Raw genomic sequence first — 20,380 nt, forward strand, 5'->3', positions numbered from 1 at the left:
GCGAGTATTTTTTCCACGTCAATCGCGCTGCAACGGTCAGCTTCTTCCACTGTGCAGTTGTCCTTTTCGTCACAACAAGACAGCAGTTTCCGGGACATAAAATTGTGAATGGTTTCGTTGTCGTAGCTCAGTTGACGAATTACATTTGTATGCGTTCTTTGTGGTCTGGTCATGTCTCTGACCGTTCGTCTGTCCAGTCGATTGAACTCGACAGCCACTGGGCGGATTTGGATGAAATTTGGTGTGGTTGTTGTGCTGTTTTGCACGCCATCGAAATCGAATGTCCCACCATCGGTCTGTATCCTGGGTCAGTTGAATACAGCCTCGCACCCCGTTTCCCTGAGATCCATTTCAGTATTCCTTCAGCATTCTGCTATGACACTATCCGCAAAATACGATGTGCTTAAGAGGAATCGATAGTCCCGTAATTGCTTGTCAAGAATAAATGCCACTGTTGCGTGCTGAAAACGGGTCGCAAGAGAGCCCTCGTTCAGCAGACCATAAATGAGGCAGCTTTACCATAATTGTTGGTCGTCTGGGTTCGACTTTTAGGTACGTGGTAACGTATCTTATCGGAGTGCGATGCCCCCATCTGTTGGACGCACGGCGCGGGTTATTTGGGCACCCTGGGCGGTTAATTACACGAAATATGCAGTGGAAATGTGCTTTTCGCAGGATGAGTAACTTCTGTACCAAATCATTTATGCCTCGTGTCAGTATTTAAGAAATCGTTGTGTAGGTACAGGGTGTCGCAGTGCCCCCCCCATAGCATTTGCCCACTGCAGTGTGGGTGGGCGTGGCTGCATGACTTAGTGAAGTCAGCCTGTGCTCATGCCTCGTGTTTCTGTACGACGGACCGCGGACTCAAAAAAAGATAAAATCTCGCAGCCCCGAAAAGAGCCCTTTGGGCTTCTTGGCTTGCAATTACAGGACACGCTGTATATCCATTTTGATATTGTGTGCGCCCACGTCTGCTTCCGCGGCGTTCTCTTACCGTCAGGTTTTGGACTTTTTCTCTTGCGTGTTACATGTTCTGTCCATCACCATCTGGCGAAGAATGGGCATTACGACGCTCCTCGTTCCACATATTTCTTCTGATCTGCGAACAATTCTCGCCGCCTGCTACGGCAGTTGCCTTTGGCGAAACTGACCTGAGGCTTAGTGTAACGTTGGTACGAAGAGCCACTGTGTGTTTCTCTCAGCAGGTGGCAGCACGGTATGTGGCCGACCTCACTCTCTCCCTCCTGGGGGCGTTTGTGAGGTTCTGATTTCCGTAATTATCCGCATTTGGGAGCCCTGCAGCGCGAGCCGGTGATAAAAGACTCGGGGAGTGTTAAGTGGACCGACCCCTGGGCCCCTCTTTCGCCGTCACTGTGACGCTCGCGTCACCTCGCCGTCAAGGAGCAGCACATGACGGGGCGGTCGAGATGTGAACTGAAATCTCGCGAACAAAAGATCGGAAGTCGCAAAATATATACAAGAAAAAAGACAGACGTGGAGGTCGGGTCCTGCATGGACTTCCTTATTTAATTCCACGCACAAGTTTCGTTCGGCCGAAACCTGTCGTCGTGACGTCAGTCTGCAAAAGGGCATTTCAAGTGCATGTGGTTCGGGTAATTTTTTGTAAAATTGTGTGTGCCACTGTTGCAGCGAGGCGCGGGACGGAGCTTGGGCGCGGGGCGCGGGCGGCAGTTTTGCCTATATACAGGCTTGGCGTGCTAGCCGCGCGCACAAACGAGTTGCTGCAACCCACCTAACACATATCTTATCACCTTTCGGACACAATTAAAAGTGGCAGCCGTCGTCATCCCCTCCCCGTGCCATCCGCTCCTCCCCTCCACGAGATTCACTCGCCCTAACCTCGCTCTGTCATCCGCAGTTGTGTGGCGCTCGGTCGGCCAGTCGGCATGACAACGCTGCGAGAAAGACTCCATCCGGAAGTGACGCGGGACGACATGAGACTCAGCAGCGAGGAAGAAGACAGGCCGAGGCGTCGTCGGAGAGCCATCGACAGTGGTGAGCTTTCGAGTGCGGTTGTCATGGTGACAGTGATCGTCCTGTGTTGGTGCGCGCGCTCTGGCCTCGCTGCGGCTGGCAGTGACACCTCCGTCGCGACGTCCCTGTTCGCGAATGCTTCCGGCGTCCGGGGAGCGGTGGCCAGGAGGTGGGACAGGGTGCCCGACCAGCTCAACGAAACGGAAGACGATGTGACGACGCCTGCTTCGGGCTGCCAGTCCTGTTTGTTCCGGGAGGGCCTGCGGAACCTCAGTCTGCAGACCATCAAGGAGGAGATCCTCAACAAGCTGGGCATGAAGCACGCGCCCAACACGACGGGCCGCACGCTGCCCAAGATCCCCCCGTTGCACCACTTGCTGCAGATATACGAGCACCAGCAGGGCCTCTCGGGAATGCAGGGCGACGAGCCCGTCCGGGCGACGGGAAGCGTGGAGCAGGAGGAAGAGGACGACTACCACGCGCGCACCGAGCGGGTGATCGCCTTTGCTCAGCCATGTGAGTATCCGCTCTTGCGACTACGACGAAGACGACGACACCCGCGGGCGCCGCTGCCTTGTAGATCAGGCGTTCTTAATTTTTGGCAGCAGGTGGAAGCTCCGGCCGCGTTACCCCCGGTTAATTTGCTGTTGAACTTGTGGTTCTGAGGGATCTGTCTGTTTCGCCATCCCCTCTCAAGCGGCGTCAAGTGACTGGGATGCGTCGATGTTGTTCTGCGTTCTGACTTGTAGGTTGATACCAACGTTTCGGAGGTACATACTGCGACCACCTCCAAAGAGACAGTATGTTCCTGCAAGTCCAGATCGTGTTACAACCCGCACGAATAACATCGACGTCTTCGCAGCTGTGAGAACCTGAGGTCTCATAAGACGAGGACTTCGTCACTTGGGAGGTCGTGAGGACCGGCGATAACCCGTCACTTGAGCTGTCCTCCTCGTGTTACTTCGACGGAATCTGCTGTCCAAACACTGACAGCCGAAAAGTCTTGAAATCGGCGCCAGGCCCCGCGATTCCTTGTGTTTTCATTTCATAGAAACGTCGGTGTAAGGCGTTAGGTTATGTGACTTGTTTGTTGTTTTGCCTCGTAAGAGCAACTGACTGTCTCTTGCATACAAAGTGCAGTTTGCGCCAGGAACAACGGTCCGAGTGTTTTACGTTATATCTGACGATTTGCTGATAAGTCCTTATACTTAAGTGGGTATCTGTGGACTATGGGCCAGTATTCTTGAAGAAGCCGGTAGTCGCTTAGCTAATCGAGAAACTGCCTGTGGCTTTCATCCGATCCGTAGACTGATTGGTATCCCCCCCCCCCCTTCTGGACCCTGGTCTGCCTCAGATGGATCTTTCTTGCCCATTTTAATATTATCCTCGCAGATCTCGTCAGTCATCTGCTTTTTTCCGCCGGAAACGTTCTTTGCTTTTCGAAATTTACACAGAGAAATATAATATGGACTGTAGTAGTCGTTTGTTTATTATCTCGCGTGTGCTTGTCGGTAAATTATTGTTTTAATATTTGTAACTCAGGTTCTTGTCAAAATGACTGCAGTTCATGTAAAGAACTCTTGTCTGCTTCTGTACGAGTTATGCTGCAGCCTCGAGTGCTCGTGATGAACCTCGATTTGTACCTGCAGTAGATTCTCTGGGCTCCTCGATTCGTAATATCGCTGCGCGGTTTGTTCTGCAGGCGGCTAATCGGACAGGGGCGTCCTGGGACGAAAAATACGGAGAGACCCCCCCCCCCCCCCTGCACGGTTTGATTGGAAAGCTCGAAGGGAACACGCAAGTTGGGAGATGGGAGGATAATACTGAGCCGGGTCTTGAGGAGACGCGATGCAAATTGGGCTGGTTTGCTTCAGGACCCATCTCCGTGTTCAGTAAAGGCGGGAAATTGCTCGGCTAGGCGAGCGACCGTCAGCGTCTCAGGAAGTAAAACGAGGAAAACGCTCCGAAACGTCGCCAGTGTGAAGAGTGCGGGGGATGGATGTTTGTTTCTTTCTTTCGGTAAGAGCATGTGGCACCGATCGAAAGGGGCCCCAGCTCCGCGGCTCACAAGGGCGAGAAGGTTGCGGTCCCCTGACCTCATGACCGATAAATAGAAAAATGTCGAAATCTTGCAGCGATGTTGAGTGGCAGTCGTTATCTGATTGGCTTTTTCGAAGTGTGCGTGGCAAGTGGTCTCAGAGAGCATTACGAAGTCGCTCGCGGGTGGGAAAGCCCAAATGTTGTTGTTGACATGTTGGAGCGTATTTTGTGAGTTCTTTTTCTCAGAGGGCGCAAAGTAAACGTCGCATCAGAGTCCAGTTTATTTCTTGGTATTACCGTTCGTCTGTTGTCTTTGAACACCCCCTACGAAAAGTAAGCATTTCTCATCCCCATGCGTGTTGCGTGTCCAGGCCATCCCGTCGTCACCCTTGTAATGTCTCGTGAGTATTAATTCCGCTCTCTCGCTATCGCCCTACGTCAGTCAGTGCCCCGCTCCTCTGACACCGAACGATGACGGAGCGTCGTGTCCGATTTTATCCTGGGGGTACTGAGGAACGCCACGGACAGTCGGCTGAGAGTCAAACCGGTGACCTGTGCCCCGCGGTACGGCGTTTTCAGTGTTGGAACTCGGCTGCAGTGGAATCGCCGACGAAGGTCAAGAGACACGTGGACACAATGGAGAGCGGATGACGTCAGCACATTGCCGGAGATGAGTAGACGTTGAACTCTTGATAATTCGGGAGAGTCGGCGGGGACATCGAGCGCGCCACACACCGCCGGGTTGGATGGGTGGGCCGTGTAGCATGCGCGGGACTTGTTTAGTCGGCCGTAACCTCGCCTAGATGGGATGCAGGTAACTCAGGAACGGGTTCGATAGAAGTTTGGGAACGTCTTGACTGGGTGCATATGTCCTGTCCCACGAGGACAGATAACATGACAGTACTTTCACATCCCGCAAACGATTTTGAATCGCTTCAGGAAATTTCATAAAACTTGACTTGAACGTCAATGGTACGAAAGGGTTCCTCAGATGTTTACAGCACCGAGTGTCATAAAGTAGGTCTTTGCACGGACGGACGCACGCGTCGAAAGCAATCGGTTCTTAACGCACGTGAATGAAGTCCTCGCAAGCTGTCTAGAATTTCGTATGCGCGGGTGTTCTGGGTTCAGGCGTCGGTCGCATGTTTCTTCAGTAACCGCGGTATTTTCCTTGGATGAGGGATCAGCCCGTGACCCTGCGTTTCAGCGGGTGCGAATGTCGCGGATGAAGATCGCAGTGTCCCAACGCGGTACTTGCTGTTGCCGACTGTCGTTTAACGCGGTCTTCTTCATTCTTCGAAAAATCATAACGAATTACGTTTGCAGGCGGTAATCGAACAAGACGTGAGACTGAGAAGGCATCGATCAGTTGCGTTGCGAGGAAAATAAAGACGTCGGAAACATTGCGTGAACTTCTAAGAAACTGTGATGCCGCCGTATCACACACATTCAGCGGGCTTTGGCGGTGAGGAGAAGCCGTGCAGAGGCGCGAGGGTGTTGGATGTTGGAGTATCAGCCGAAGGACGCGCTGTGACAGGTGAAACGTTCAGTTTATGATGAAACTGACGGTGGTTCATCGATCAGTGGTACATGAGGGCGCATAGCCACATCAATTGGACGGACGACACGTTATCGTTGTGCGTTCACTTTACGCACGTGCGAGAGAAATGTCCAGTGCAACGCGAGTGTCGTCTGGTAAAGGAAATGGCGCAAATTTCCGAAACGCAGAGGCTAGAAAAAGGTGGAACAACGGAGAAAGTCCAGTCCTGCATGTGCCTTCTGGTACTTCGGCGCAAGACTTAATTGTTAACTTGACGATTTTGGAATTTTTTTAACTAACAAATTAAACATTTCGGGCGAATATCTTGATATTTTACACGCCGATCGTGAGCACAGCAGGATCGGACCAACGCTGGGTCCAGGCTGAGAGCCGTAGGTAGCAGAAGACGTAGAGAAACATCGGCTTGCTTAACCGAGTGTTTGAAACGTGTGATCTCATGCAGTCTCGCCAACTCGTCATGTTTGCGAAGGAAATTGCAATCCGCTGCAGCTTGCAAATGAGTGAACGGGGCTTTGCGTTATTCCGTCACCCTGTCACGAAGAATCACAACAATAGAAATCAAACGTTGTATTGAAATGTCACTCAAGTAAACGCACTCTCAGACGCCATAATTAATTAAGATAATTGTTGATTAATACATGAAGTAGACGTTAGTTAAAAGGTTTCGAATCCATGTTTTAGATTCATTTGCTGTCGGAAAGTGATTGTTGACTCAGGACGTCGTGGTTTCAGTTCCCGCATTTCAAAGTATTTGGTGCATGCGGTGTTTTCGGCAGATGTACGTCGATAACATCTGTTGGATCGTTAAGAGGAAAATAAATTTTAAAAGTGTCGTGGCGTTTGAAACAAATCGCGTGTTGTCTTAGTTGGTCAACTTTCATTTGTGACTTAACCCACAAACCAGCTTACTTCTATGACAGCGAAATACGCTCGTGGGCAGATCGAACGCTGGTCGAGTCAGAATTCTTTTCCGTTGATTTGTACAGCTTCTTCACATAAAACAAATAATTTCTCGAACGAGACTGCCGTACGTGATTTCAGGACTTTGCATATTAAGTGTCCGTAGTGTCGTTTTGACCTCACAAGTTCTGCTACTGCGGATAATATAAAGTTAATTAATGAGTAAGAGTTTTGGATAATGTCCGATGGCGTAACATCCAATCCAGATTTCGCAAAAGTCCGTCCAGCGTTGATCGAGTTTAGAAAATGCAGACGCTCATAATAAGCGGCTGTTGTTAAAGTCGCCAGGTCGATACATGAAATGCGCTAGGCCGAGCGCTGACACCAATTGCCAGACTGATCGGTTGGTCTGCTTTAAAAAGGGCGCGCGTTGCGGGGCTTCGGTCGTCTGGCAGACAGACGACCGCCGTTTGACCCCGCGTCTCCGTCACGCACGCGGTTCGAATCTCGGCACAAGAGCCGCGGTCAGTTGCCTTCTGATGGATGATTCTTCGTGAAGTAACTGAGTGTGGACTGCACTGGAAGAGTGTCGCCGGACAACGAGTCGTGGTCCAGACGCTGGGGGGGGGGGGGGGCTGTCACTCACAACTCAGTCGCTTCGAGTAGCGACGAGACCAGCATCTGACATGGCGGCGTGGACTTACGACTACGAAGTGTGCACTTCCGTGTCGTGAGACACTGTCAGCTTCTGTTTCGGTATTTTGTGCAGTGAAACGGCACATCGCCGGGATTCATTTGTCCGTGTTGTGTCGTCACGTGGCTAGCAGCGTTTCGGATAAACATACTGCCTCCATCTTCAGGTCCGAGATATATTCTCGTTATCTTCCGTTGATGGAACCCGATCTTTGTGGCGCATATAATCCTGGTTGAGCGACTATGGCCGTCCCTCTGACGGAGAAAACTTGTCCTCGCGTTCTGATGGGAACACCGGGGACCCAGCAGTGCTCTAGTTGTCATCCTTGAGAACCTCAACAGGTCCCTTCATAGCACACTCCACCCACCGTATTCAACGAAACTTCGCTGCGTTTATACCGATATTGCACGAACATGACGTTGCATCGTGTGGAGCCAACGAATGTTTGCTTTCGGGCTGTATGTTTTACGAGATTCGCCCGTACATGTATTTAGGTCCTTAAGCAAAGTGGCCTTTAAAAGGATTTACTGTTAATTTAACTTAACCTTGCACGTCCATGTAAGTGCCATGAGATCCCATCAGAAATTCTCACAGACTAAAGGCAGACGTTCATTTCGATTTTTCAGATGCACACAGAAAAATTAATTTATGCTCTCAAGTAAGTTGGCCCTAAGATGACATGCCGCGGACCGAAACTGAAAATAACCGACGAAACTTGGGTTAGGTCCACCGTACCGAGTTTTGTCGATATCGGTCACGTACGTACTTTGGGCCGTGCTGCACGGGCATGGGCGAAGTGACATCTCGCGTCCCGCAGCCTCCGTCAGGAGCTGCGTCATTCATAACTTGCAAACAATTCACGACGATCAAAATTCGACCGGAATTTCTCGCCGTCTGCCGTTGATTCACGACGGAAGTATTAGAACCTGTTTCCCGCCACTGGCCAATATTTACGCGAAAGTCTTTCTTACATCGAGAAGAAAATTAATTTTCGAAGGGACAAGAGTCTGAGCACCGAACCATGAAGACGTGTGTGTGGGGGGGGGGGGGGGGAGTGCAGGTTGCGCTCCATACCTTCTTGACCTCGGCACTATAAGGCAGTGAGCTGTCAGTTTCAAGCCCCGGCCGCTTTATCCCGTTTAAAGGGCCCTCGGTCTGGACGTTATGGCGAAGAAGCAAGTGACTGCCTCGTCTGGAAGTCGAACCCCGTGTTCAGTCACTGCACTGAGTGGCGCTTTCGAAACCTTCATTTGAATGAACCGCACGACGGGTTCCTGAGAGCGCTGCGATTCTTTCGTCTAGCCTCTGCCATCGCAGTGCTGAGATTTAAATCAAGCGACCCGCGTCGGTTTATGAGATAACTTATTTAATTGTTCGAAATTTGCAGGATTTTTGTTAGGAACTTCGACGATCTCTTTCAAGCAGGGAGATCATTTCACTGATGCGTATTCTTGGACAGTTTCCTTCCTCTATTAATTTAAATTCAGCTCTTTTCTGAAGATGGCTGTGCTTCGGCCCTCAGGTAAAACCGTACAACGTCGTCAGTTTGGAGATAGCTAATCGCATTCCCGCACAAATGAAAATGTTCAGGAACACCATCCTGAGGGAAGATGGTGTTTGAAAACGGAACAAGGCGCTGGGCCCAGGCAACTGAAAGGAAGTGTAGCTTGAGAGCGTAATGAAGGGCTTCGAAGTTTGTTTTGTGAGATGGACGCCTCGAAAACTTGAAGGAAGGAGACCGCTTGGACGTTTCGGTGTGAAGTGGATTAATCTGGCTCAGGACAGGGACTAGTGGCGGGGAATATTTTGACCAGGTGAGAGAGTATCAGCTTCTCGATGCCTGTGCTGCGTGGTTTTAGTTGCCGTGAAATTAATGGAGTTGGAGGCATAAGATGGATGACGTTTTCCGTCTCGCAGTTTGGTTTCGACCTTGTCGTGCGATCCTCGGGTCGTTTATTCGTCCCACTTGAGGACCGGAGGCCGTACCCGGAGATTAATCCTCGGAAATTGATTGGTAATCGCGAAGCATCAGGAAGGAGATAATGTCACATAATTCGAGTGATAGTAAACTTCAGTCAGTGTCGCCGAATAGAAAAGCAGGCAACGAAGGGCGTCGCCTTGTGATTCGGTGGTAGGGACGCCGGCCGGCAAAGACACACGCGAATGAGAAAAGAATGAATGTTCTTGAACGACCGACAGCTCAGTCTAGTTTTCTTTAGCGTCGTTTCCAGACACGTCTGCATCGAAATTGCTGGCTGCGGTAGAAATGTTCGCGAGGCCGGCCACCCTAGAATTCTCTTCGGGTAGGCCCACAGAACGCACTGCAGCGCGGACGGCGAATGGAATCACGTCCCGAGCGCATGTCATCTGTTTATAGAGACGAAACAGCACTCGCTGCATTGATAAAAGAGAAAGATACGGAACTCTTGGCTCGGTGCATTTCCATTCGCTCGTCAAGGAGAAGCCTTGACACAGACGTCGCCGCACCTGTGGAGCTAGACCGCCACGCCACGACTGAGCTCGGGAGGGTGCGATCTGTCGCATGCTGACGGACTCGTCGTCGCCTACGAGAACAAGCAGAGACATTATTAAAGCGGAAGGATAATATTAAAGACGATGCCTGAAAGCAGTTCCACTCACATGTACGTCACATTTACTTGCTTGCCGCTTTGGGCGCTGAATTCGTGTGGCAAGATGACTTCACTTTTGTATTGTCACAGCGACCAGCAGATTCACTTAGTGAAAAGCTACAAATGATGAGTCTGAAGCGATAAGACGCGTTCCGAACTAAAATGTCGGCCTGAAGAAGGCAGTGCGTCCATTAATTCTTGTCCCTAGGGAAGAATGTAGACGTTTGAGAACGGAGTGCGCCTAAGACAGAAGGACGAGGTAACTGCATAACGAGGTGTTCGTCTTCTGGGTTGTAAAACTCTGTGCGCTTGTGGGCAGATATCGACGTGTCGCAGGAACTTGCTGCCTCCACCATCAGGATTAAAACGTTGTCATCTCCCGAGGAGTCCACACGTCATTAGTATTTGTACCTACAAGACCACTGCTGACATATTCGTCGCTCTTATGGAAACCGCGTGACATGTGGAGCCAGTTGCGTCCAGCGTACTCCATCCCCCCCCCCCCTTCCTCCTCGTTCTCTAAGATTCTGCCTTTAAACTACGAAGGCAAGCAATCCAGAATTGAACGTCATGTAGTGAGATTAAGAGGAGATATTGGCAACACTGCAGTTCAGCCACACTTAGTTACTATGGGGTTTCTTTTGCTAATTATGATATTATTGACTTTGTATTCTAGCCCATATCTTGTAATGAGTCATATGATCAAAACTTAGCAATAAACGCGTTTATGGGGAATTGGTTTAAAAACAACAACAGAATTAATGAACGCAATCCAGTCGAAGAACGTCGTAAAACAGCATAATCCATTGAATAAAAATTTACTTGGATATTATCCATCGTCTAGTAATACAACGTAAAAAACGTAAAACGACGTTTCGGAGATGGGGCTCTATCTCCGTCTTCAGGTTCCTACTCAGTTGGGCCCACTAGATAGAGCTAATCCCTATCTCCGGACAAATTAAAAAGTGAAAGTCCCAGAATAAAAAGGCATTACCACACCATCCATCCGTGGGACGTAAAAGAATAGTATGTAGAAAACAAAATTCATAAACACGAATAAAGCCAGAAGACAAAAACCTGAAGACGGAGATAGAGCCCCATCTCCGAAACGTCGTTTTACGTTTTTTACGTTTTATTACTAGACGATGGATAATATCCAAGTAAATTTTTATTCAATTGACTCTTCACCATCGTCGAGAAGTTTTAGATTTGATAAGCATAATCCATGTTCCAGATTTCTCCGTGAATTAATGTTGACTGCTTCTTCCTGTGCCGTCTTTCAGTTATACAATCGAGACCACTGATCGATTTTTCCTGATCCTTTGCGTCGTAATCGTGAGAAGTTGATTTCAGTGTCGCCGCTCGGGGGTTGAACATCTGTCGCCGTCCAGCCGCCCCGCACTGACCACCACACGGTGGATGGCCTTGAGGTTTCTTTGGCAAGACGTCAACTGACGTGACCTTTCCCGCAACGGAAATGGTATTCATATAAAACTGCGGAGATTCGAACCACAGACCTGGCGCCTGTAGCAATTGGTATGACCCTGTAAGTCACTTAGAGTGCAGTTGTGTGCCCGGAAAACAGAAACATGACTTAAATTTGTCCTCGCTGCACCAAGCCATCTGCTTTCCTTGCAAGTTCGATGTATTAATATCCCCCGACTGCGACTTCTCTCTCTTTTTGAACTGACCTCTGCTACAAAAGACGCTGCTCGTCGACGGAATTAGTTCAGCTTCTGGCCCGCGTGTGGGACGAAGTGGAGGAACCTCTAGCTCTCCGAAACAACGCGCGACCCCTTCTTTCGTCAGCGCGTTTCGGACGGGTCACTCCCAGCATCGAAGTTTAAAAAACTGTTTAAAAGCAGATTCGTTTGCTTTGGGTGATTGTCCCCCCCCCCCACCACCACCACCGTCTCCTCTTCAGTCGTTTCGAAACGCATAGCATGGGTTGGGGCGTCAAATTCGTCGTCTTCTATACAGAAAAATGAAGATGTTACAAAGGCGAACGCAGTTAATTCGACCCCCATTTTTACGTTCGCCCGTTCGAGCACGCTTTTCGTGTGGTCGCTGAGCGGCCATAAATTTTTTTACGGTGTAAGCGCAATTTGACATCTGCTGTTTCCTTGCGTGATAGCCGTTTAATAATACATCGAAGCGCCACGGCGGGAAATTGTATAAATTTAGTGACGGGAAAAGTTTTCGTGTGACTGTCGTAATAAATAAGGAATTTGACTGTTTCGACACAGTTTGTTTGAAGAGAGAGAATTTTACGTCGCCTGACTGGAAGTCTGGGATTACGAGAACCTCTTAACATGACGGAACGAAGAGGAATTAAACTGCACCAGAAACTTGTATTACGAATGTTCGGTGTCGCCGCCCGCAGTTCAGTTTAACCCCTTAAAGCCCTCTGGTAACTATATGTACCACCTGCTTGAACAATCAGTTTTTCTACATTTTGTATTCATGGGTTTTGTATGTTTCTCGCTGCAAACAGCGATTATTTTCTTAAACGGCGTCAACCAACTTGCCTTTGTAATGGTGAAGCTTTGTGTTTTCTTTGCGGTACGGATTGCATTCTTAAAGATTACGTGGTCATTGCAAATAGCCACAGGCCGAGGCAGCGGCCGGCCCGTCGGCTGGCTGATGGGGGCTGATGGGAGATGAAGCACAGCAGAATTGCTCTTGAGAAGCTTATAGTAGCTTACTTGGCATAGAGACCCCGAAAATTCATACCATGCTCACAAAGAGCCCGCCACTGAGCCCTGTCCCTAACCAGTTGAATCCGTTCTGCACCCTCAAAACTTATTTCTTTAAGATCAGTTTTTGGTCGCTTTCTAAGAATTCGCCCAAGTTCGGAGCCCTGTGTAAAATTTCGTAACATGTCAAGGGTTCTTAGCTCACTCAATCTTTAAGCTACAGGACCACCTATTGTCGGTTGTCAGCTAGTACTTGCTCATTATATTTGCTCCGTGTCCGGAGGTCGTCTCGTGTGCGTGATGTTCCGATACTGCAGTTGCTCTTTGCCTGTAGGTAAGATGGCGCTGCGCGCACACTTCCGCGGGTGTCGCAACCTCGCAAGTGCATTCGTTCCACTTCACGGCCATTTAGAAACAAGCTGTGTGATCGGGCACATTGCCCTGACCTGGAGGTGACCTCTGGTGCAGCAGCAATTGCATCCAGTCCGGTGCAGTGCAGTCGTCTATTGGGAAAGGTCATTGGTCATCATTAAGACCAATACTCCGCAGTTGGCATTCCTGCCGCGATCAGTACCTGTCCAACCAAGCGATAATAAAAAGGCCTTCAGGTTATCAGAACAGTTGCTGATTCCGGCAAATTGGTGGAAGTGTGCTAACTGGCATCTTGCAGTTTACACCTCCAGATGCCATGCAAGTTGTTACGGGGGTGGCGTGTTGGACCGTCCGAAACCTCGGTTCCGCCTTGGTCCTTACGACGAGAACCACGCTGCTTGTTCACGAATACGCGTAAAATGAGAAATAAGTCCGATGAATTGGAAGGGGTCGGCAAGGTAGCGGTTCCGGACTGCTTCAAGGTCCGTCCTATCATTCGCCAGTGCCCCGCGCAAGGTTTGAACCGGGTAGACCACCGTAGCTGCATGAACGTCACATACTGGGATGCAGTCCTGAAGTGACGTCACGATGCGCTTGTTAGCAACGTTCCGCTCCTGAATGTAGGTCAGTTGTGAGAGGGAACACGACGACTGGCGCTCGCCTTTGTGCCGCTGTTGCACTACAGCAGGACGGGGGGAGCCGTAGGAGTGGTGATAAGATCGACGGGGTGAAATGGGCGGACCATGTAGCACGCATCGAGGAGAATGGTAAATGCGTAAAGAATGTTAATGTGTGAGTCTGAAGGGACGAGTAGCTGCTTTCGGTACCACGGCCTATATGTCAGGGTAATATTAAAGTGTGGTCTGAATACGGAGTCGTGTAAACACGGTGGAATGTTTTGATCAGCTGAGGGACTGTCAGCTTCTCAAGAGTCAGGAGGCGCGACAACTGGTAGGCTACCTCAGGGGTTCAGGAAGACGCAGCTTTCTGCCTTGCGGGTTAAAATGACCTCAGCTGCGTCACGGGGAAGCTGATAATTTCTCAGCGGTTCGGACAGTTCGTTTGCCCCTTCACCCGTGTCGCTGTTCCAAAACAACAGGGCGAATAACCCGGTCACTGGGTCACTTTTAGCGCCGCAGAACTATCGTGACGTCGGAACGTCGTGTTATCTAATGTATGGCATGCCGAGCGACCGCTGTGTTTATTTATTTATTGCAGCAATGCGCGAACAGTGTTCCGTGCAGCTCTGCTGAATTTGTCAGACGGTGCCGTCGACCAGAAGAGACACCTCACAAAATCTCGCGTGTCGAAAAGCATCCGTTACCAGCGTTTCGGTGTGTCTGCCCCAATGAACTCCCTGGTCGTGAATTATTACAAAAGAAATTCACTTTTGCGTGCCGCAAAGAACCCGTTTCCACTTCAGCTGGGTCTGAAGCCAAAAGGGTCCGGCGACTTGTGTGTGGCTTCTTAGTTACGTTGTCACACCAACTGATCGAGTTTACGAAACCGGATACGCGCCCGGTTTTAAGTTTCGGTCGTTTCGACGGGGGACGTCGCAACTGTGGCTGTGGAGGCCCTCCGAAACGACGAGTGCCCACGCTCGTTTTGAATCTCTCTTCTGCATTCATTTGCCGTTGATTTGGAGCATCTGGGTGAAAAAGGATCAAGCCTGAAGCTAGAATCGTGTAGCGCTCGTCTTCAAGAAAGGGGTTAACCCGAGAGCTGCGAGCTCTGGGGTGGACGGGCGAAGTCCATAAAAAGCGGGGACCGTTTTTTGTCGCGCTTGAATATTTAATCGTCGTGAAGCCAGGTATTTTTAAAATCCACCTAAAGGGATTTAATGCAGGTACAGGGGACCGAATTAATGTGCAGTTGTCCTTGAACCTCCCGTCAGGTCACACTGTAAAAAACGCTGCTTCGCTTTTGTCTCCTGCACAGGGCTCTTGGCCTTAACAAAGAATATCACTTGACTGCTCGTTTCGTGTGGGTACGAAACTTGGTCTGCGTCTTCAAGGGAGCGATACGGATCGATAGCGTTCGAGAACAAGTCACTAAGGGGAATGTATCGGGGATATTGCGGGGGGGGGGGGGGGGTTGAGGTTTCTTTGGCCGCTACTGTTTCCACCTTCAGCCCTGAAGATGGAGCCCCACGAAGTACAGCGGCCGCAGCGTGAAGCTCCATGTGGTGCTGCGATTCGTGAGATAAGAAGAGGTTTTTGGGTCCCTTGAGGGTAGACAGCGCTCGAGATGTTTGCAGCGGTTCTTGTTAATGCGCCCAGCTTGGGGCTTGCGACGCCGCAAGACGCTCCGTAAAATAAAATTAACTTCAAGGAGTGGAGTGCTCCGCGACGAGACGACGCTGTCTCAGACGGTGAAGAAAATCCCTAGATTCCTGGAACCTGAAGGTTCGTCGTGGCCTCTTCCCGACCCCACGACTTGGCCGTGTCCTGAGGCAGTTGGACACTGCGAGGTCTGTTGTAGTAATATCCTCCGAAGTGATTTCTTTCCTTCGAGTTTTCTGGATAATGTTTTGTGTCCCGGCGTCTCGTCTTCCTTGCAGACAGTGAAGCCGCTCCCGGAACTACAACCGGATGTATCTCTGTTGCAGATCCGAAGCTGCGTCACGGTCCGAAGGGGCAGGACGTGCAGTTCTTCCGGTTCTCCGAGAAGGTGATGCGGAACAAGGTCCTGAAGGCGCAGCTGTGGATGTACCTAAGGGGCACGCACTACCAGCACGGCTCGAGACGCGGTCACGAGGATCAGGCCGACGCGCCTGCGCCAGAATCACCCGGCGGCGGCTACGACGGGGGAGGTGGAGGGGGGAACGACGGCGGGTGGTCCGGCCTCATGGTAATTGACGCGGAAAGTGGAAGATTCCCGTTTTAAGTTATGGAATCTAATTGTCAAAAGCTTCCGGTTGGCCAGGAAGTGACGCTCGTCTAGCGCTCCAGCCGTTCAGCTGTCAATATGACGTAATCTGTTATCTTTGTAACACTGTTTGTTTGTTAACGTGTCGGTGGTTGATGTAGGCCAAAGTACGTATCAGCCTGTATCGGGGATGAACGAGCATTTGAATGTGCTGCTGTTTCTTTACCACGTAGTGACGCTTATCCGTCAAGTTGGTGGGCCTGAAACCGGAAGTTCCTTGCTTTGCAGGTGAACATCAGCGTGATGAAGGTACTGCGTGGCGGCAGCTCGTCGCTGGAGTCCCCGGTCATGAAGATAGAAGCCAAGTCCTTGGTGCGACGGCCGTCGGGGCGCGGTGGCTGGGTGTCTGTGAATGTGGAGGACCTGCTCAGCAAGTGGTTTGAGAACCCGAAGGACAACCACGGCGTAGTGCTGCACGCGGTAGACGACCACGATCGACAGATCGTGGTGACGGACCACGCGGAGGAGGACGGCGCCCTGGTGAGTCTGTGGCAGGCAGGCGACAGACAGACGCGTGAAAACTGTCTCTGGGCTCGTAGCAACTCAATGGGCGATTTGTCGCGTTTGTTAAAACACGTGCGATGCTGACGACGGCACGTTCCCGCGTGTTCGACGTCTGGCAGCAAATGGGGATAAACGTGGGCCTACTTGGAAAACCGAATCGTAACATTTAGACGTCAAGACGCGGAGGTAATGCTACAGCCATTCTCGACGTGGGCAAGTTGTCGGATTCAACGAACTGACAAACATTTGTGCAGGTGAGGAGGGAGATTACCGCACAAAAGCGATGGCAGCGCGACACGTGGGTTGGGCGAGACTCACGTACCGGAAATAGGCTACATGGTTTTCCTCAGACATTCCGGGCGAATTCTAGGTTAGAGCCACGCTCCTTGAGATTGGTCTTGCCGCCGCGCGAACGAACAGCTGATTCGGCGTCGTCGTGAAGGGACAGGTGTCGCGTTTTGGCAGCGGAGATAAATCGATGTTTGTTTATGCTGGTGAAGTTAGGAAACTGTGTGTTTGTGTTCGTGTCCGCTGCTATCTGCAGTTGTGGCGTGGCGCACGTGGCGGCCATTATGTTGATAACGCGGGTCAAAGGGCAGTGTCGCTGGTACAGTCGCCCCATCAACGAGCGCCACTCGAAAACCGATTCGGCCGACGTCGGACACCTGTCGCCACCGGAAACGCTGGAGGAGGAGATGCCCGTCTTCTGCGATGTTGGGCCGCGCGGTCGGGAAGAAATTTCGCCGACGTTTCAGGCGATGGTGATGTCAGTAAACTTGCACTGACTCCAGAAGACGGGCATGTTCACCGAATGCGAAATGTCAGCTGTGTCGTGTTTGTGGAAGGAAACTCTTCGAACTTGTCGGGGAGCGTGCGTCAGCTGTTTCGACATCACTACACGCGTAGTTCTTGCGCATCTGATACCAGTAGCCGCACTTGTTGGGGTTCGCCAAGTTCATTAACGTCTTGAGATGGGCGGGGTATGTAGCACGTGTAACATTTCGACAGGAAAAGATAAATGTGGAGCTTGACGTTTTAAGCCGTGAGGGTACTGACTGGATTCAGCTGGCTTGCGGCAGGGTCCAGCGGAGTGCACTTCTGAACACGGCGTTGAACTTTCGAGTTCCATAAAACACTCTGAACTTGTTGATCTCCTAAGCCACTATCAGATGTTCCGTAGAGGTAGAGACTTGGGCAGTTCGCTTCTGTGCGGCCAGCCCATCTATTCTGGCCACGTCATTGCAGTTGATGCTGCGTGAACGCTCTTTAAAAGTTTCCGTTCTGCGCAGGTGCCATTCGTCGAACTGTACACAGCGGACGGACGGAAACACAGGACGAAGCGCACCATCGGGCTGAACTGCGACGAAACGTCGGAGGAGACTCGGTGCTGCCGCTATCCTCTGACTGTGGACTTCGAGGAGTTCGGGTGGGACTGGATCATCGCCCCGAAGAAGTACGAGGCCAACTACTGCTCGGGGGAGTGTCCGTACGTGTTCTTGCAGAAGTACCCGCACACCCACATCGTGGCGCTGGCCAACCCCTCGGGCACTGCCGGGCCCTGCTGCGCCCCCCGCAAGATGTCGCCGATATCAATGCTGTACTTCGACAACGAGTACAACATCATCTACGGCCTGCTGCCCGGGATGGTCGTGGACAGATGCGGCTGCTCGTAGTGCCCAAGGCCGGCCGGCCGGCAGGCAGGCAGGCAGGCAGGCAGGCAAACTCCCTCCGTCCGTGATACCGCTGTATCTTGCTAATGATGATATACGTAATAAATAATTTATGTCTTCTGCGGACTTGGTCTGTCGTCTCATTCGGCCAGGCGGACCGCAACTGTGCCTTTATCGCTCGAAACGTTTGCACTTATCAGCCATTCAGAGTAACTACAAAGGAAGGAAGAAGGCGTAAAGGCGAAACTGAGTATTGTGATATTATTTTAGTAAAAACTTTGATTTAAAATAATGTGTGAGTGGGTCCCGTATTCAAGCATTGAGAATCCCAACTGCGGGTATGACGGTAAGTGTCAAGGTTTAATTTAATCGTGCAACAAAATCGGGCACCTTGCTTGCAATCGCTGGGAAGCGTCCTCTCTCTGCATCCGTCCACTCTGAGCTCTTGAAAGCAGAAGCGCCTCTCTCTCTCTCTCTGAGCGAGGGCGGCAAGGCCGCGGACGCCGAGGGCTTGCAGATTCCCGCGGGGTTGTCGGCGGCGTCGGTGCTGCACGTGTCATGTGTCCGTCCGGGGCGCGCTCCAGGGTCGCATTTCGCTCCCCCACTTTGAGGCGGATCAAAGCGACGCCAGAGGCTGACGCCGGCGCCACGAAGCGCGTTGTTCTTTGTGCAGTGGCTTCCGTTCTTCCTAACACAGAATTTCGGAGTACTTCCGGGTGCTTCCGGAATGTAATCACGTGGTTTTATCATCGTCCTTTTGGATTCCCGGTCATGTTTTGGCTGCGTTTGGAGTGTAGCTGTGCAGTTTTCAAATTCTCGCGACGACTGTGTGGGACGTTGCGCTGCGCGGTGTAGTCTGCTACAAATTCACTGACGATTCGTAGGTGCATACTGCCTTCATCATCAGGGCGACTATTCGCGATGGTCTCCATATTCATGACTTAATTCGTGAAGATGGAGGCAAGATTTTCCTCCGAAAGCTCGTATCTACTGCGAGTCAACACGGTGTCTCAGCTCAGACCAACGTCGAAATTATCCGCAAATCGCAGACGTCGAGAGGCGTTCTTCTGTCAGCTGCTTGCTTTCAAGGGCTCGGTGCCTTGGCACAGGCATCGGCGACCACGGTTTGTGTTCCCTCCCCGCGACTACGAACAAGAAGCCAAGGCGTCAGCAACTTCACTCTCTCCCTCTCTCTCTGCGTTAGTTTCTCCCTTTCAAATACGATCTCTAGCGACTGATTTTGGTGACGGGGTTAGTTTAACGTGCAGAGCGCATTGCTGTTTTACGTTTTGTAGTTATGATAAGACAATTTGTTCCTTTCAAGTAGCTGTATGACATAATTTAAATGGAAAGAAGTGTACTAGGTCGCTGTCCGTTTACACAATTCATCACACCCTTCCCGCCACTGTGCAAACAGCAGGTCACACAATAATAATTATAATTATAATAATAATAATAATAACAGTATATCCGTCCTGGAACTGGTTGTCAGTTTGTAGTTGTAAATGTTCAAAGAACATCTTCGTCTCACGAGTGCGTGTGGCGTCGAGACGGCATTTGGCTTGCTGTGAATCTGACGTCACGGCCTTTTGGTATGTAAAGATTGATACATCGCTTTGTGTTGCGTGTTGTCTGTCTCTCATTGTAGGTATTAATTAATTAATTAATTATTGTGATTACTTTGCGTTGTGTGTTGCAACAAAAACCAAATTGTTTCATGTATCAGTTAAGTACGGAATGGTGATATCTTTTTGTAAGAAAAGTGGTAAAAGGGTGAAAGTATTTTTTACAATTTGTTGTAAGCCATTTTTAAAATATAAATGCATTAAAATAAACTTCGTGTGTACCTGAGCGCAACCAAACACACAATGATAATATCCTAAAAGCTTCAGCGCCGATTGACGGATTTCTACCAAATCAGCCTCTTCATGCACAAGAAGCTGTCTCTGTCTTACCTCTTCCTTCGCCTTTCTTTTGGTCCTCCATCGCCTCACCTTGCCCCTCCTCCGAAGACAGGGGCGTCACGACGCGCCACGACGTCTATCACAAAGTACCGACGTCGCTTCCTGAAAACTATGGAGAAAATTCTCGACAGTCTGATTGTCGCTCAGTCGTACAAGAAATTCCCTCCGTGTTATGCAACGGGAAGGTTCATTACCGTGCTTACCGAAGCCCCTCACCCACCCCCTTGTATCCATCCTACCCAGACCTCGTTGAATCCAGTTCACATCATTTCACCCTGTTTTCTTCAGGTGCATCTCAGTATTGTCCATACTCCCGTCTTCAAAATGGCTCTCCTCTTCAGGATGCTGGATTAACATTTTGTGTGGATACAAGAATCTCTTGTCCGCAATGCCTGTTACATATCCAGCCCATCTCATCATAATCAT

The 20,380-nt window shown here is 50.5% G+C and overlaps 1 protein-coding gene across 1 annotated transcript; it reads left to right on the forward strand.

The window, feature by feature from the left end:
- Nucleotides 1-1,526: 1,526 nt before the first annotated feature.
- On the forward strand, nt 1,527-19,825 carry myo (growth/differentiation factor myoglianin). The gene is made up of 4 exons (XM_022057484.2): nt 1,527-2,511; nt 15,497-15,738; nt 16,045-16,296; nt 17,610-19,825. The coding sequence occupies exons 1-4, from the start codon at nt 1,908-1,910 to the stop codon at nt 17,991-17,993; spliced, it is 1,482 nt and encodes a 493-aa protein (XP_021913176.1). The 5' UTR covers nt 1,527-1,907; the 3' UTR covers nt 17,994-19,825.
- The last annotated feature ends 555 nt before the right edge of the window (nt 19,826-20,380 follow it).

This window comes from Zootermopsis nevadensis, unplaced genomic scaffold (genome assembly GCF_977971745.1).
Source record: "Zootermopsis nevadensis isolate Lab colony 2312 unplaced genomic scaffold, Znev_1.0 Znev_ptg000028l, whole genome shotgun sequence".
NCBI lineage: Eukaryota > Metazoa > Arthropoda > Insecta > Blattodea > Termopsidae > Zootermopsis > Zootermopsis nevadensis.

Coding starts and splice junctions, on each gene's coding strand:
- myo (XM_022057484.2), top strand. CDS start 1,908: ATGACAACGCTGCGAGAAAGACTCCATCCGGAAGTGACGCGGGACGAC. Junction 2,512..15,496: donor GATCGCCTTTGCTCAGCCAT/GTGAGTATCCGC, acceptor TCTCTGTTGCAG/ATCCGAAGCTGCGTCACGGT. Junction 15,739..16,044: donor GCGGGTGGTCCGGCCTCATG/GTAATTGACGCG, acceptor CTTGCTTTGCAG/GTGAACATCAGCGTGATGAA.